The sequence below is a fragment of the Cervus canadensis genome, chromosome 30, assembly GCF_019320065.1.
Source record: "Cervus canadensis isolate Bull #8, Minnesota chromosome 30, ASM1932006v1, whole genome shotgun sequence".
Taxonomy (NCBI): Eukaryota; Metazoa; Chordata; class Mammalia; order Artiodactyla; family Cervidae; genus Cervus; species Cervus canadensis.
Window position 1 is genome coordinate 4227082 of NC_057415.1, and position 13493 is coordinate 4240574.

At 52.8% G+C, this 13493-nt stretch overlaps 1 protein-coding gene across 1 annotated transcript in view; it reads right to left on the reverse strand.

The window, feature by feature from the left end:
- The window catches only part of LOXL2 (lysyl oxidase like 2), a 108434-nt gene that overhangs the window by 3220 nt on the left and 91721 nt on the right, over positions 1–13493 (reverse strand). The window contains exons 10-12 of the mRNA XM_043453935.1: positions 12320–12563; positions 5231–5346; positions 3955–4091 (exon numbers count right to left, since the gene is read on the reverse strand). Of these exons, the coding sequence (XP_043309870.1) occupies positions 3955–4091; positions 5231–5346; positions 12320–12563 (497 nt within the window). The remainder of the gene's footprint in view (positions 1–3954; positions 4092–5230; positions 5347–12319; positions 12564–13493) is intronic.

Below are 13493 nucleotides of genomic sequence, written 5' to 3' on the forward strand. Positions count from 1 at the left end.
CCTAAAGGAGGTCAGTCAGTCAGTCCTAAAGGAGATTAACCAATCAGTCCTAAAGGAGGTCAGTCAGTCAGTCCTAAAGGAGATTAACCAATCAGTCCTAAAGGAGGTCAGTCAGTCAGTCCTAAAGGAGATTAACCAGTCAGTCCTAAAGGAGGTCAGTCAGTCAGTCCTAAAGATCAAACCAGTTAGTCCTAAAGGAGATCAACCCTGAATATTCATTGGAAGGACTGATGCTGAAATTGAAGTTCCAATACTTTGGCCACCTGACTCAAAGGGCTGAATCATTAGAAAAGACCCTGAAGGTGGGAGGAGAAGGGGATGACAGAGGATGAGATGGTTGGATGGAATCACCGAATCAACGGACATGAACTTGGGCAAACTCTAGGAGATAGTGAGGGACTGGGAGGCCTGGTGTGCTACCGTTCATTGGGTCGCAAACAGTTGGTCACGACTTGGCAACTGAACAACAAAAGCAACTGGGAGCAGACAGAAAAGGGATATTCAGTGGTGAGGAGCCCAGAGGAGGAACTGAAGGAATGGGAAGGTGAAGAGACAGGAGCTGGGTCTGGGGCTGTGGGCAAAAGTGTGGAGGGCACAGATGAGGCTTTCCCCGAGGGTCCTGCCACATCTGGAAGGGCTGAGACCCCAAGGAGGCAAGGGGGACAGGGCCGTCCATGGTCAGTATGATGGGAGAGGGACAGCCTGCTCGTTAAGGTGCATTCTATAGGCTTGGGGCCCTCAGGACCTCTCCCTCCAGGACTGAGAGTCAGCCCATAAAGAAGGTTGAGGGCTGAAGAATTGATGCTTTTGAACTGTGGTGCTGGAGAAGACTCTTGAGAGTCCCTTGGACAGCAAGGGGACAAAACCAGTCAGTCCTAAAGGAAATCAACACTGAATATTCATTGGAAGGACTGATGCTGAAGCTGAAGCTCCAATACCTTGGCCACCAGATGCAAAGAACCAACTCATTGGAAAAGCCCCTGATGCTGGGAAAGATGCTGCCCCAGATTGAGGGCAGGAGAAAGGGATGACAGAGGATGAGATGGTTGGATGGCATGACCAACTCAATGGACATGAGTTTGAGCAAACTCTGGGAGACAGTGAAGGACAGGGAAGCCTGGTGTGCTGCAGTCCCTGGGGTCACAAAGAGTTGGACATGACTTAGTGGCTAAACAGTAACAACAGTGGCTCTTTAGCAAGCTGGCTGGGCCTGCCAGAGCTGCTGTGGGAAACAGGTCAGTGGGGGTCTCCAGCCCTGAGTCCTAGCCAGTGCAGCCCATTCTAGGGGCTCTAGGTTATGTCCCATGGTGACTCTGTCTCTCTAGGTAAGGCTGGAAAATGTCCTGCTCTGGGGTAGCCTTACTTTGATCTGTTTTCTGCCTGACAACCTTAGTTGTGCCATGTCCCAGCCCATGCGTGGCTCATAGCCCAGGACAGACAAACCCCCTGCACCAAGACCCAGGCAGCCCTTTGCTCACAGATAGTCACGCCCCCCAGCATGGGTCCCTGCAGGGTGACCGTGAGGGCAGTGGGGACTATGAGGGCCCATGTGACCCACTCGGGTGCAAGGGTGAGAGCTGAAATGAATGGTCTCCACAATTCCATCAGACTCATATGGAGGGTCCTCAGTCTCTTGGGGATCTGTGGGCAGTGGCTTTAGTTCCTTAGACAGGAGATCTGCTGTGGTTTACAACAGCCAACGTGTGGAAGCAACCTAAGAGTCCATCAACAGATGAATGGGTAAAGATGTGACGTGTATGTATGTATACACACAATGGAATACTCAGAAAGAAAAAGAAATTTTGCCATTTGCAATACCATGGATGGACTTGAGGGTATTATGCTTAGTGGAATAAGTCAGAGAAAGAAAAATACTGCATATTATCACATATATATGCAATCTAAAAAACACAACAAACCAGTGAATGTAACAAAAAAGAAGCAAACTCACAGATACAGAGAATAAGCTAGTGGTCACCAGTGGGGAGAGGGAAATGGGGAGAGGCAAGATAGGGGCACAAACTACTATGTATGAAATAAACTATAAGGATATACTGCGCTTCTCTAATAACTATAAATGGGGTATAATCTAGAAACATTTTGAATTGCTATGTTGGACACCTGAAACTAATACTGTAAATCAATTATACCTCAATTTTTAAAAACTTAAAAAAAAAAACACAAACAAAATAAAAAGGCAGTGGCAGCTTTGTGTTGAAAAACAAAAAAGATCTGCTGTGGATCCAGGCAGTGGCGGGAATTAGGGATCTAATCGCTCCGGGAACCCTGCCTCTGAGCCTCTGTGCTCTGGCCTCCTGGGCTGGAACGCCACCCCCTCCTCAACTCAGCTTTCTCCCGCTTCTGCAGCAGTGCTGGGGCCTGCAGCTGGGTCCACACGGGAATGGAGAGGGCCAGTACCCCCAGGCCAGGACTCTCCAAGTCTAAAGCTCCACGTCCAGCCCAGGGGAAGATGACCTGGCCTTGCTGGCTGTGAAGTGCGGGTAATGATAATGCCCATCCCTGGGGGTTACATGAGATGCTGGGTTCACAGGGTGTGGGCAGGATCTGGCCCAGTACTGGTCTTCAGTGTACAAGTACATGCATGCTCAGTCGTGTCCGTCTCTTTGTGACCTCCCGGACTGTACTCCACCAGGCTCCTCTTGTCTATGGAATCTTTCCAGGCAAGAATATGGGAGTAGGTTGCCATTTCCTACTCCAGGGGATCTTCCCAACCCAGGGATCGAACCCACATCTCTTGCATCTCTTGCATTGGTAGGCAGATTCTTTACCACTGGGCCATCTGGGAAGCCCTTTAATGAGTCACAGTTATTAAACAGACATTATCAAAATACATGACGCTACACGTTCCCCTTGCAAAGGGGTGGCAGACCTCAAACATAAACTGGAGTCGTGTACAGAGACATGGGTATTCGATTCTTTAAATAAAGAGCACTCTGCTCTTCAGTTGGGCCTCTCCAAGTCTGCGGTTCTGGGCTTGTGGGTGGAAAAGTGCTTGGCTGTCTGATTACCAGTCTCTGAAACTGACCAGGGAAACTTTCAGAGCCCCTCTCTGGTCATTCCCTGCAGGTGTCGGTTCCTCCCTGGACTGTCTATAAGGTGGGGACTGTGGCCAGGCCCGGGACTGGCTGAATGCCCTCCTAGGAAAGCTTTCAAGACAAAATGACACATTTCTGGTCACCCAAGAATCAAGCTTGAAAGCAAGATGGGTGGGGATGTGGGGAAAATAAGGTGAAACGAAGTCTCCGCGGGCAGGAGTGCGCCTGTCTACCTGCAGGGGAGACGTTGGGGATTTGGTGACCTCGGGTCCCCCACCAGTCTGGGCCCTGGCTGGGGCCGGCAGCTATTTGCAGGAAGGTGGGAGGCCAGTGCGTCTTAGTTCCTGTCTCAGGGTGGCGCTTCCCTTGGACAAAGTATGTAGAAGCCCTGGGAAGTCGCTGCACAAATAGTCACTGGACAGGCTGTCTCTAGTACCTAACAATTTACCATTATAGGTTTATTTCTTTGCACTGAACATTGCCCCCTCTGCAGATCCGCTGCTATGAGGCAAACATTTCTGGGAGAGGCAAGTCACAGACATTTGTGAGTGAATGGCTCTTTGTGCGATTGCTTTTAGCCCTGACAAGACAGACCAAGACAGCCTGAGGGAGGGCGCCAGGAGAAACCAGGGTGGAGGTGCAAGTAGAACTCCAAAGACACAAGAAGTGTAGGCTGCCATAGAGTCTGCACAGATTCCCAGCCTGAGGACCAAATCTGGCCTGCAGATGCCCTTTGATTCGCAAGCACCAGGTGCAGGAGTCTGCCCTTCGCACAGCCCAGCCTCCATGCCTGTATTTTCTGCCTGGGCACCATCCGAAGGAGGCTGCCTACCCATTTGCTCAGGCAGAGACCCCTCCTCCCATCAGCGGGGGGCCTGGAGCCCCTTACGTGCCTCACCTGGAACAGGTAGTCTCCAGGAGGCACGTCGGTGATGTCGACCCACTGGCAGTCGATGTCATGACGGTACATGTCCCAGCAGCCCATGGTGATGCCCTGCTCACCAAAGTTGGCACACTCGTAACTCTTCTGGATGTCTGCATGTGGGGACAGAGGGAAGCCCAGTCACCAGGCATCCGTGGCCCCTCCGCCGCCCTCCCCACAAAGGCCCCCGAGCAGCCTGCTAAGTGGGAGGCATCCCCAGATCCCACCTTCAGCATCTCTCCCTTCTCCAGGCCCACAGCCTTGGCTGCCTCTGGGCTCAGCCCATCCCCGCTCTGCTCTGCTTTTGGTAGAATCCTCCCTCAATTCCCTATCCACATCCCATGGTGTCCTCCTCCACGAAGCCTTCCTGGGCCACTCTGGCCCACCCCGGCCATTCTAAGGAACATCAGCCTGGGAATGGAGCGCGTGCTATTCTGGGTAAGTTATGGTGTCTATTGTGAAGCCTGAGGTGGGGTCATCTGGTCTCCCCGAGGACATCCGCTCTTGGATGTGGTCTCGGTCTGACCCTGTCTCTGACCCGTCCTGGGTCAGCCCTTGTGTGGCACATAGTAGGTGCTTGAAACCCATGTGCTGGGTGATTTCATGACATGCCAGGGGCCACGTCAACCACCGACAACCAGCACCCATTTGCGAGAGCCTGCCGAGTCTGGGGGCTACTCTAAGCCCCAGCTGCCCCGAGGAGAGTTGCGTGTCTCCTCTTAAGAGAGCTCGGTCAGGCCAGGATGGCAGGTGCGCCCGCAGTGGTCATCGTGCAGGTATGGAAGCGACCGGGGGCGTGGGTGGGATGCTGTCTCTGCCTGGGGCAGTCAAGAGAGTCTGGGAACCTCAAAGTGGGGCTTTGAGCTTGAACTGAAAGGTAAGACCCTGGGGGGCTTGTGTGTCTGTGTTGGACACAGAGAGAAAGTGTGGCAGCCAGACTGGAAGGGGACCGCGTGTCAGGTTCAAGGGTCTGAGCCTCACTGGGGAGACCCATCTGTGGACCCACTGGATCCACCAGTGCCCATCAGCATGACTCTGGGGACCCAGGTGCCTTCATAGCCAGGCCTCGCCCACCCCACCTCTCCAGCCCCAGACGGTAGTCACGAGGTCCCCAGTGAGGAAGGTCCTGGGCGGGTCAGCAGGGGCCAGGGTGACAGAGTCCCAAGCCAGGCCTGGGATCCTGGCCAAATGAGCACAGGCGGGCGCATCTGAGTCCCTTGGAGTCTCCCCAGCCCGCCCTGTCCCCCGATACCTCCTTCACACTCTGTGTCCTCCAAGCAGAAGCTAGCTTTGTGGCCCTCTGCCACCTTGGTGCCATTGAGGTTCAGCAGGTCATAGTGGGTGAACACCTCCATGCTGTGGTAATGCCTGTGGGTGAGAGGGGGGCCTGGATGTCAGTTTCTGGAGGGAGTGCCACCTGCAAGCGATGGCCCAGCTGGCCATTCCCCTCCGGGGACATCTCGAGCAGAGCAGCATGGTCCAAAGCGGTGCTGGAGGGAGAAACGTGGCCAGTGGACAGAGCATTATGAGATGGGGGGTGGGACAGAAGCCAGGAATCATGGTGCTTCCATGGGCTCTGGAGGGGGACAACCCGCTACCTTCCCGAGCCTCAGTTTTTTCATCTGCTCAATGGGAATAATAAAGTAATGCACAGGGTGCTATGGGAATTAATCAGATAAACTGATGAACAGGGGGCTCAGCATGAATAAGCTGAATAAATTAGGATATATTTAGTAAAAGGATGTCGCACCCTCCAGAGCCCTAAAGTGGCTGTCACAGCTCATTCCTACTTGGGCACTTTCTGCAGATGAATGCAAGTCACTCTTCGATGTCTTTAGAAAACATTTAAAGTGGGAGTATGGTCAGGAGGGAGACAGAATGAAGAGGGGAAGAAGGGGTGGGAAGAGCAGGCGCTGATGAGCAGGGCACACACGTGTCCCAGACTAGGTGATGGAGGCAGAAACCTGTGCTCCTGGGATCAAGAAAATTTTTTTAAAAAAGAGGGGGAAAAAGGGGCTTTGAGACCCTGTGGGAGGGAGAGGGTGACCAGCACGTCCTGTAGAAGGGAACAGAGAGGGAAGAGAGATTGCGCACCCCCGTGGCTCTTGCCCCGGATGAGCATTTACCTAACGGGGGCCCATCTCATCACTCGGGAAGAACTGAGAACAGATGCAGGTTCTGGGAAAGGCCTGTGTTTAACATGGGAAACATGGCTTCCGAGGGGCCTTCCTGAGGGGCTGGGTGCCAAGCCCATCCTCAGCTGCTACACATCTTATCACAAATGGCTGCAAGTATTCGCGTTGGCTTGTCTGTCATTCCAGGAACATTTGGGAAACGGGGGAAGCACAAGGTACCAAGGCTTGGGGAACAGAATCATGTGTCTTGTTTGCCTGTGACCTGAGTTCCCTCTGCAGGAACTAGGGAATGATAGCATGACCCCGTCAGGGGTTCTGTAAAGATGAACTAGGAGACGGACTTCCCTGGTTGGGTCCAGAGGCTAAGACTCCGCCTTTCAATGCAGGGGTGCAGGTTCAACCCCTGGGCAGGAAGCTAAGATCCCGCAGGCCTTGTGGCCAAAAAACCAAAACGTAAAACAGAAGCAATATGGTAACACATTCAATAAAGACTTTAAAAAAATAAATAAAAGTAAACTATTAATGGGGGAAAAAAAAAAAACATGGATTAGGAAAGTCACAGAAATGCCTAACACGGGGCTTGAGACAGAGGAACACTCAGTACCTACCCCCCGTACCTTAGCGCTACTACTCCCAGGAGTGATGAAGTCGTGTTTTATTACTATCCACACCGATACCATTGCTACGATTGTGTGTACCATTGACACGACTGAGTGACTGATTCTTTGTGACCCTATGGACTGTAGCCTGCCAGGGCTCTGTCCATGGGATTCTCCAGGCCAGAATACTGGAGAGGGTTGCCATTCCCTTCTCCAGGGGACCCATCGCTGTGATTATTTCCTGGCCGACAGCAGCTTCCTCGCCACGCCCCTGCCCTCCCCACCCCCAGCCTTAGGTGTTTGCCTTCAGGCTCTCTCGGCTGGATGGGAACAGAAGAGGACAGAGAGAAGAGGAAAATTAAAAGGATAACTTTTCAGAGGGGAAATGAGAGGCTCTTTTCCCTTCTTCCTGCATTGGGCTGGTGCTATAAATAATGTCAGAAGTTCCTAACTTGGGCTTTTCCCAGGTCACTCGGGTTCCTGGGTAAAAGGATGCTGAGCCAGGGGCCCATGGGGAACAGTCACAAGGATGCATTCTGTGGCAGTTGAAGGAATGACTTTGAAAGAGTCTATTTTGGCTTCTTGAAGGAGCAAGATGAGACACGAGGTCTGACTCACTGCCTAAAACATGTCTGCCTCTTTCAGAGAGGGGTTTATGTTGCTATGTTTACTGGCTGGAAAGACTGAGGAGGAATAGGTTTATGTTCCGCTGTCTAAACAACATGCAGACGGAGCCCACAGACAGACTCTTGTAAGGCTGACCTTCTCCTGCTGCCCCTGCTTTCTGCAGACTTGATTTAAGAGTCTTCCCCGGCTCTTCATTTTTTCCCTTGTGGACACGGGGAGGGAGCAGCTGGCTGGAGATTCATGATGCTAGCTAGCTGTGGTCCGGAAGCCTCTGTGCTTTACTGCTGGGGCGTGTGTGGGCATCACCTCCAGGGCCACCTCTCTGTCCCAGCGGGCTAGTTGGAGAGCCCAGGGGCACCCACCCTTCACCACTCACGCTCACACCCCAGGAGACTCAGATCGAGGCTGCTGGGAAGGAGGGAGGAAGCATCTGGTGATCCAGGGACATTTCCTCATTTCAGGCTGAGTGTCCTGATCTTCAGAGGTCTAAGAGGTAGCCTGATCCATGGGATAAAGACAGGGAAACGCTGGTCTGCAGAGAGATTCAGGCAGTCTAGGCAGGAGAGAACACCAGATGCTGGGTCACTGGAGGCCGGGGGAGGTCACTGGAACTTGGAGCAGAGGAAGGGTGATCTTCACCATGAGTCTAGAGAGCGAGGCACACTAGGCCATGGCAGCGGCCGAGGCACAGGGCTCTGGGTGAACACGTGGATGGCAGACACAGCTAGTCCAGAACAAGAAGAGAGGTTTGGGTACATTCTTCGTTACCCTAGGTCATCTCGGGCCCAGTAAGACTTTCCATCTGAGCGTCAGTGCATATTACAGAGATGCTTCACTCTTCTTCCTTTCCCACACACTTCCTTTCTCACGTGTCCCCGGTGCCTCCAGGATGGGCAGTGCTGGCTGGCGCTCAGTTGCGGATCGGAAGATGCTCCCGTTCCCATTTCAGAGAATGTGGGGGCTGTTCCAACCTCAGGAGGTGCTTCCACAAAGGGCAGGAGCCCTTCTGCCCGCTCAGCCCTTCCCCACCTGCGAGGCAGTCCTCGGGTGGAACAAAGCCCCCCGGACAGGATGAAGGCCTCAATTTGGCTCACCGAGGCCGCACTGAATCTGCAGGGCTTTGACCCAAAACACAGGCTGCTCTGCACATGGTCGGGGTGGGGTAGAATGAACGAAAGTCCTGCCTTTTTCAGCCCAGCCACCCCTGATCAGAGGGGCTGGCACCTGTGTTGGCTATCCATCTCCCTGCATCTCCAGCTCCCAGCTCCCCTCCAGGGCTTGCCTGAGGTAGGGGACAAGGCAGGATGCTGCACCCTGGGACCCAGCGGGGAGTGAGAACCAGGAGCAGCAAGGCTGCCCTGTGACATCATGTGCCATCAGGTGCCCCCGACACCTGGGGCGCAAGAAGCAGGCAGTGGACCCCCATCAGGATCATCAGTCAAGGCCCATGTTGATGGGAGAGAATGGCTCGGGGCATCGCCCTTTAGGCTGGTGCATGAGGAGGCTCAGAGGGCTCAGCCTCGGTGCTTCACCTTGTGTGTGCGCATGCTGAGTGGCTACGTTGTGGTCAACTCTCTGTGACCCCATGAACTGCAGCCCGCCAGGCTCCTCTGTCCATGGGATCTCCAGGCAAGAACACTGGAGTGGGTTGCCATTTCCTTCTCCAAGGGATCTTCCTGACCCAGGGATCAAGCCCACATCTCCTGCATTTCCTGCACTGGCAGGCGGGTTCTTTACGGCTTTGCCACCTGGAAGCCCCCATGGTGTTTCATCTTAGCACTTTCAAAGACTATACCTCTGTTCCTCATCGTAGCATCAGCTAAATTGGGAATGACCACTTTGCAGATTCAGGCTAACTTGGGCCAGAGTTCTCAACTTTGACTTCACAGATGGGCTTCAGCATCTGTAAATCTGCTGAAACTGGGTGTAAAATCCAGAAATAATTTTTTTGAGTGGAGGATGGGTCAGCTCTCATCATGCTCCCAAAGGGACTCAACAGAGAGGTTCAGGGCCAGGAGTCCTGTTGAAGGTCCTCCCACAGGGCCTGGAGAAGCTCCCCCGCAGCTCTGGAGGCCAGCAGTGGGGAATTTCTTACACTCCCTGGGGTCTTGTGGTCAGAGGTTCTCAGCCACAGTCCAGGAGGGCAAGGCTGAAGGGACGTACGCTTAGCCAGTATGATCTTTCCCACCCATTCCTTCCAAACCATTGATTGCAACATCTGTAAACAGAGAAAGGAAATAGAACACAGGAAAAGCAGGGTTTGGGGCGGGGAGGTCAGGGTGGCTTGGAGCTCCAGATCAGAAGAAACACTTCCATGAGGTCGCCATGTGTATTCTTAGAGAAGAAACCATTCCTTGGAGAGCAAGCCTATGTCACAGGGAGAGCCCTACCGTGTGATGTCTGGGTGGAGCAGCATATATGCGGCAGAGACACAATTACCTTCTACTTATAGACCCAAAGGGCAGCGCTTCCGCCATGTATTCTCGGAAGGAAATCAGGCACCCATATGTCAGGGCTTTAATTTTACTCTCTGACTCCCTCCCTGCAGAAGACCTCATGCTTCTATATTAAGACCCAAACTTCTTTGGCTAATGAGGACTTTCAGGACATACCAAAAGTAATTGCAGTTGACCTTTGAACCATGCAGAGGTTAGGGGCACTGACCTCTGCGCAGTTGAAAATCCAAGAACTGCTATCTCAGCCTCAGAAACAAAAGAGTTCAGAAATGACTCACCCAAGGGCAGGAAACTGAAACTGCTTGGATAGAATCGGGACACGAGCAGCCCTAATTCTCTTGATTCCACGTATTGTGATCTCTAATCAAACACAAACTTTTCCCCACACTGAGTCAATTTAAAAGCTATAAGATGAAATATGTAGAGGTACTATGTTAACTGGAAAAAAAAAATCCATGTATAAATGGACCCATGCATTTCAAATCCGTGTTGTTCAAGGGTCAACTACATAAAGGAACATTAGCACCCCTGAGTTCTAGCATAGTCCTTTCTTTTTTTTTTTTTTTTTGATATGGACCATTTTTGACCAGGTTATTAAATCTGCTACAATAATGCTTCTGTTTTATGTTTTGGTTTTCTGGCCATGAAGCATCTAGGGTCTTAGCTCCCTGACCAGGGATTGAACCTGCAACCCCCTGCAATGGAAGGTGAAGTCTTCACCACTGGGCTACGAGGGAAGTTCAAATTGTCCTTTCTTTTGAAATGGATTGAACAACTCTTTCCCTAAACAGTTTCAAATGTGACTAGGCCATGAATTATGACATGAAAAAGCAGCCCAACAGATTTGTGATGAAGACTAGGGGAAAGACAGAAAAGGGTGAGTCGCTCAGTCGTGTCTGACTCTTTGCGACCCCATGGGCTGTAGCCCACCAGGCTCCTCTGTGCATGGGACTCTCCAGACAAGGACACTGGAGTGGGTTGCCATTCCCGTCTCCAGGGGACCTTCCCGACCCAGGAATGGAACCCAGGTCTCCTGCATCAGAGGCGGATTTTTTATACTGTCTGAGCCACCGGGGAAGCCCTTCTGAAGACTGCGGGAGGTACCAGGAAGGACACATACTGGGGGTCAGGTGGCCCCAGTCAGCACCCCCGTTCCCCAACTTCATCCTGGACAAGTCATGCGAATGCAGAGCCTCGGCTTCCTGACTCAGAAGAAGGAGGGTACTCTGCCTGGTACCTTTTTCTACCAACTTCAGCTTTTGTGTCCCTAACAGTGATCATCACACTTGAGAGCTGGAAGGACACCTAGAGGTCAGCCAGACTGGGGCCTCTCAGGCTGATGGCACACAATCCCTTGGGGCCCTGTTAACACGCAGATTCTTACACAATTGTCACTCTCCCATGGGCCCTGGATTTGGCACTGACTGCAGATGCTGCCAGCCCTCTAGGGGATGTGGTGCAAAACTCTTGTAGGGATGGGATTCTGAGCACGGACACCCTGCACTCCCACCAGGCCCAAGTCTGTGGTCCCTCGGGGGAGGGGTGGGGAGGTGGCTGCCGTGTTGAATGGCAGGGGCCTCCCTCTCTTCGTTTTTTTTTTCTCTCCTCTCTTCGTTTTCAAAATTGCTCACTCTGTTCCCTCTACCCGCCCAGCTCAGGTCTGAGCAGGAAAATGAGAGCCAGCAGCAGCAGACAGAGGGTTCTGGGTTAGGGTGGGAATCAAGCAAAGGAACAAAAAGGAGGAGGCTGGTGAGCACAGGGGGATGAACGGCAAGGCTTCTGTTGGCTCCGGCGTGGGCCAGTCTGGGGCTCTGCTCTGCTCTGGTGCAGGAATTCATATGGCACTGGGGACAGAGCCACAGACTGAGGGCGGGAAAGGACAGCGGAGGCTCCGGCTCACACGGCCCAGAAGGCCTGACATCACGCAGCTGGTTAGAGGCATGGCTGGGTCTAGAGACCAGGTCTCATGACTCCTGGGCCAAGAACTTGTGTCTCCACACTCACCATCTTCCTAGAGATGTTCAGCATGTATAGCATACTGGTACATACCCATATGCCACAAGCAGAGAGACGGCATGCCGTCTAGAGAGAAGCCTGGGCACCACAATGCAGACCCAGTGCAGCCCAAAATAAAGTAGAATAGACTAGAAGAAAATATATTTCTACATGAGCTCAGCACCCAACACCTGCAGCACCCCAAGCTCCCTGCAGAGCACAAATGTGCTGAGAACACACTGAAACCATCGACTGAAGGTCAATGGCGGGGCACTGGTTCCCAGAATGAAGTTTGTTTCTGAACGCTCGAGGTGTCAGGGGCAAGAGAGCAGGCTTGGAGAGGGTGAGGTGGGCCAGGGCCTCTGGGAGGGGAGAATGCGGTCTGCAAAGGTAAAGGAGCCCTCCAGCTAGGGGGAGCCCTGCCCCCAGGACCATGTGGCCGCTCGGCTGTGTCTAAGTGGCCCTGTGAGTCTGGGTCCCATCTGGACCCCCGTGGGTTGGCGGGCTGGGGCAGGGAGGGACGGCTCACCTGTGGCAGTCATGCCAGATCCAGGCATGGCGCCCATTCTTGGGTCGGAAGTCGGACTGGCCATTGTTGTGGATCTGGGAGGAGAAGCGCAGGAGCCGCCGGTAGCCCGTGGTGGGGTTGGTCTGGGCGGCCGAGGCCGAGAGGCAGTTCTCCTCCATGGCGCACTGCAGCATGAACATGGGCCGGTCCTCCAGGTAGGTGCTCTGCTGCACGATCTCTGCGTTGAGGACCAGGTCAGGGGCGGCTGGGAGCAGGGCAGACACAGGGTTCAGAGCAGGCCGGAGACCCCACGCCCCTTCCCACCTAGGTTTCCTCTGATTCCCGAGCAGTGGCCGGCCTGCCTCCCCACTGAGCGTCTGGAACTGGCTCTCGTGGTCTCCCCTGTCCGGGTCAGGGATGACAGCCCCCAACCCCGTCCCCCTTCTCTGAGAGCCCTCTGCACACCTCTGCGGACCTCGGTGTGTGCGTACAGGCTTGGCGGCTCAGTCATGTGCGACTCCCTGTCATGTCTGCAAAATACTTCAAGCAGTGCAATCTGGGTAATGGGTCCATGAGGCTTCATCATATTAATATTATTCTATCTCCTTTAGAATAATCTCCTGGAGTAAGAGGCAAATTTGGCCTTGGAGTACAGAATGAAGCAGGGCAAAGGCTAATAGAATTTTGCCAAGGGAATGTACTGGTCATAGCAAACACCCTCTTCTAACAACACAAGAGAAGAGTCTACATATGGACATCACCAGATGGTCAACACTGAAATCAGATTGATTATATTCTTTGCAGCCAAAGATGGAGAAGTTCTATACAGTCAGCAAAAACAAGACCAGGAGCTGACTGTGGCTCAGATCATGAACTTATTGCCAAATTCAGACTTAAATTGAAGAAAGTAGGGAAAACCACTAGACATTCAGGTATGACCTAAATCAAATCCCTAACGATTATACAGTGGAAGTGAGAAATAGATTTAAGGGACTAGATCAGATAGATAGAGTGCCTGATGAACTATGGACGGAGGTTCTTGACATTGTACAGGAGACAGGGAGCAAGACCATCCCCTTGGAAAAGAAAACTGGCTGTCTGAGGAGGCCTTACAAATAGCTGTGAAAAGAAGAGAAGTGAAAAGCAAAGGAGAAAAGGAAAGATATACCCATATGAATGCAGAGTTCCAAAGAAT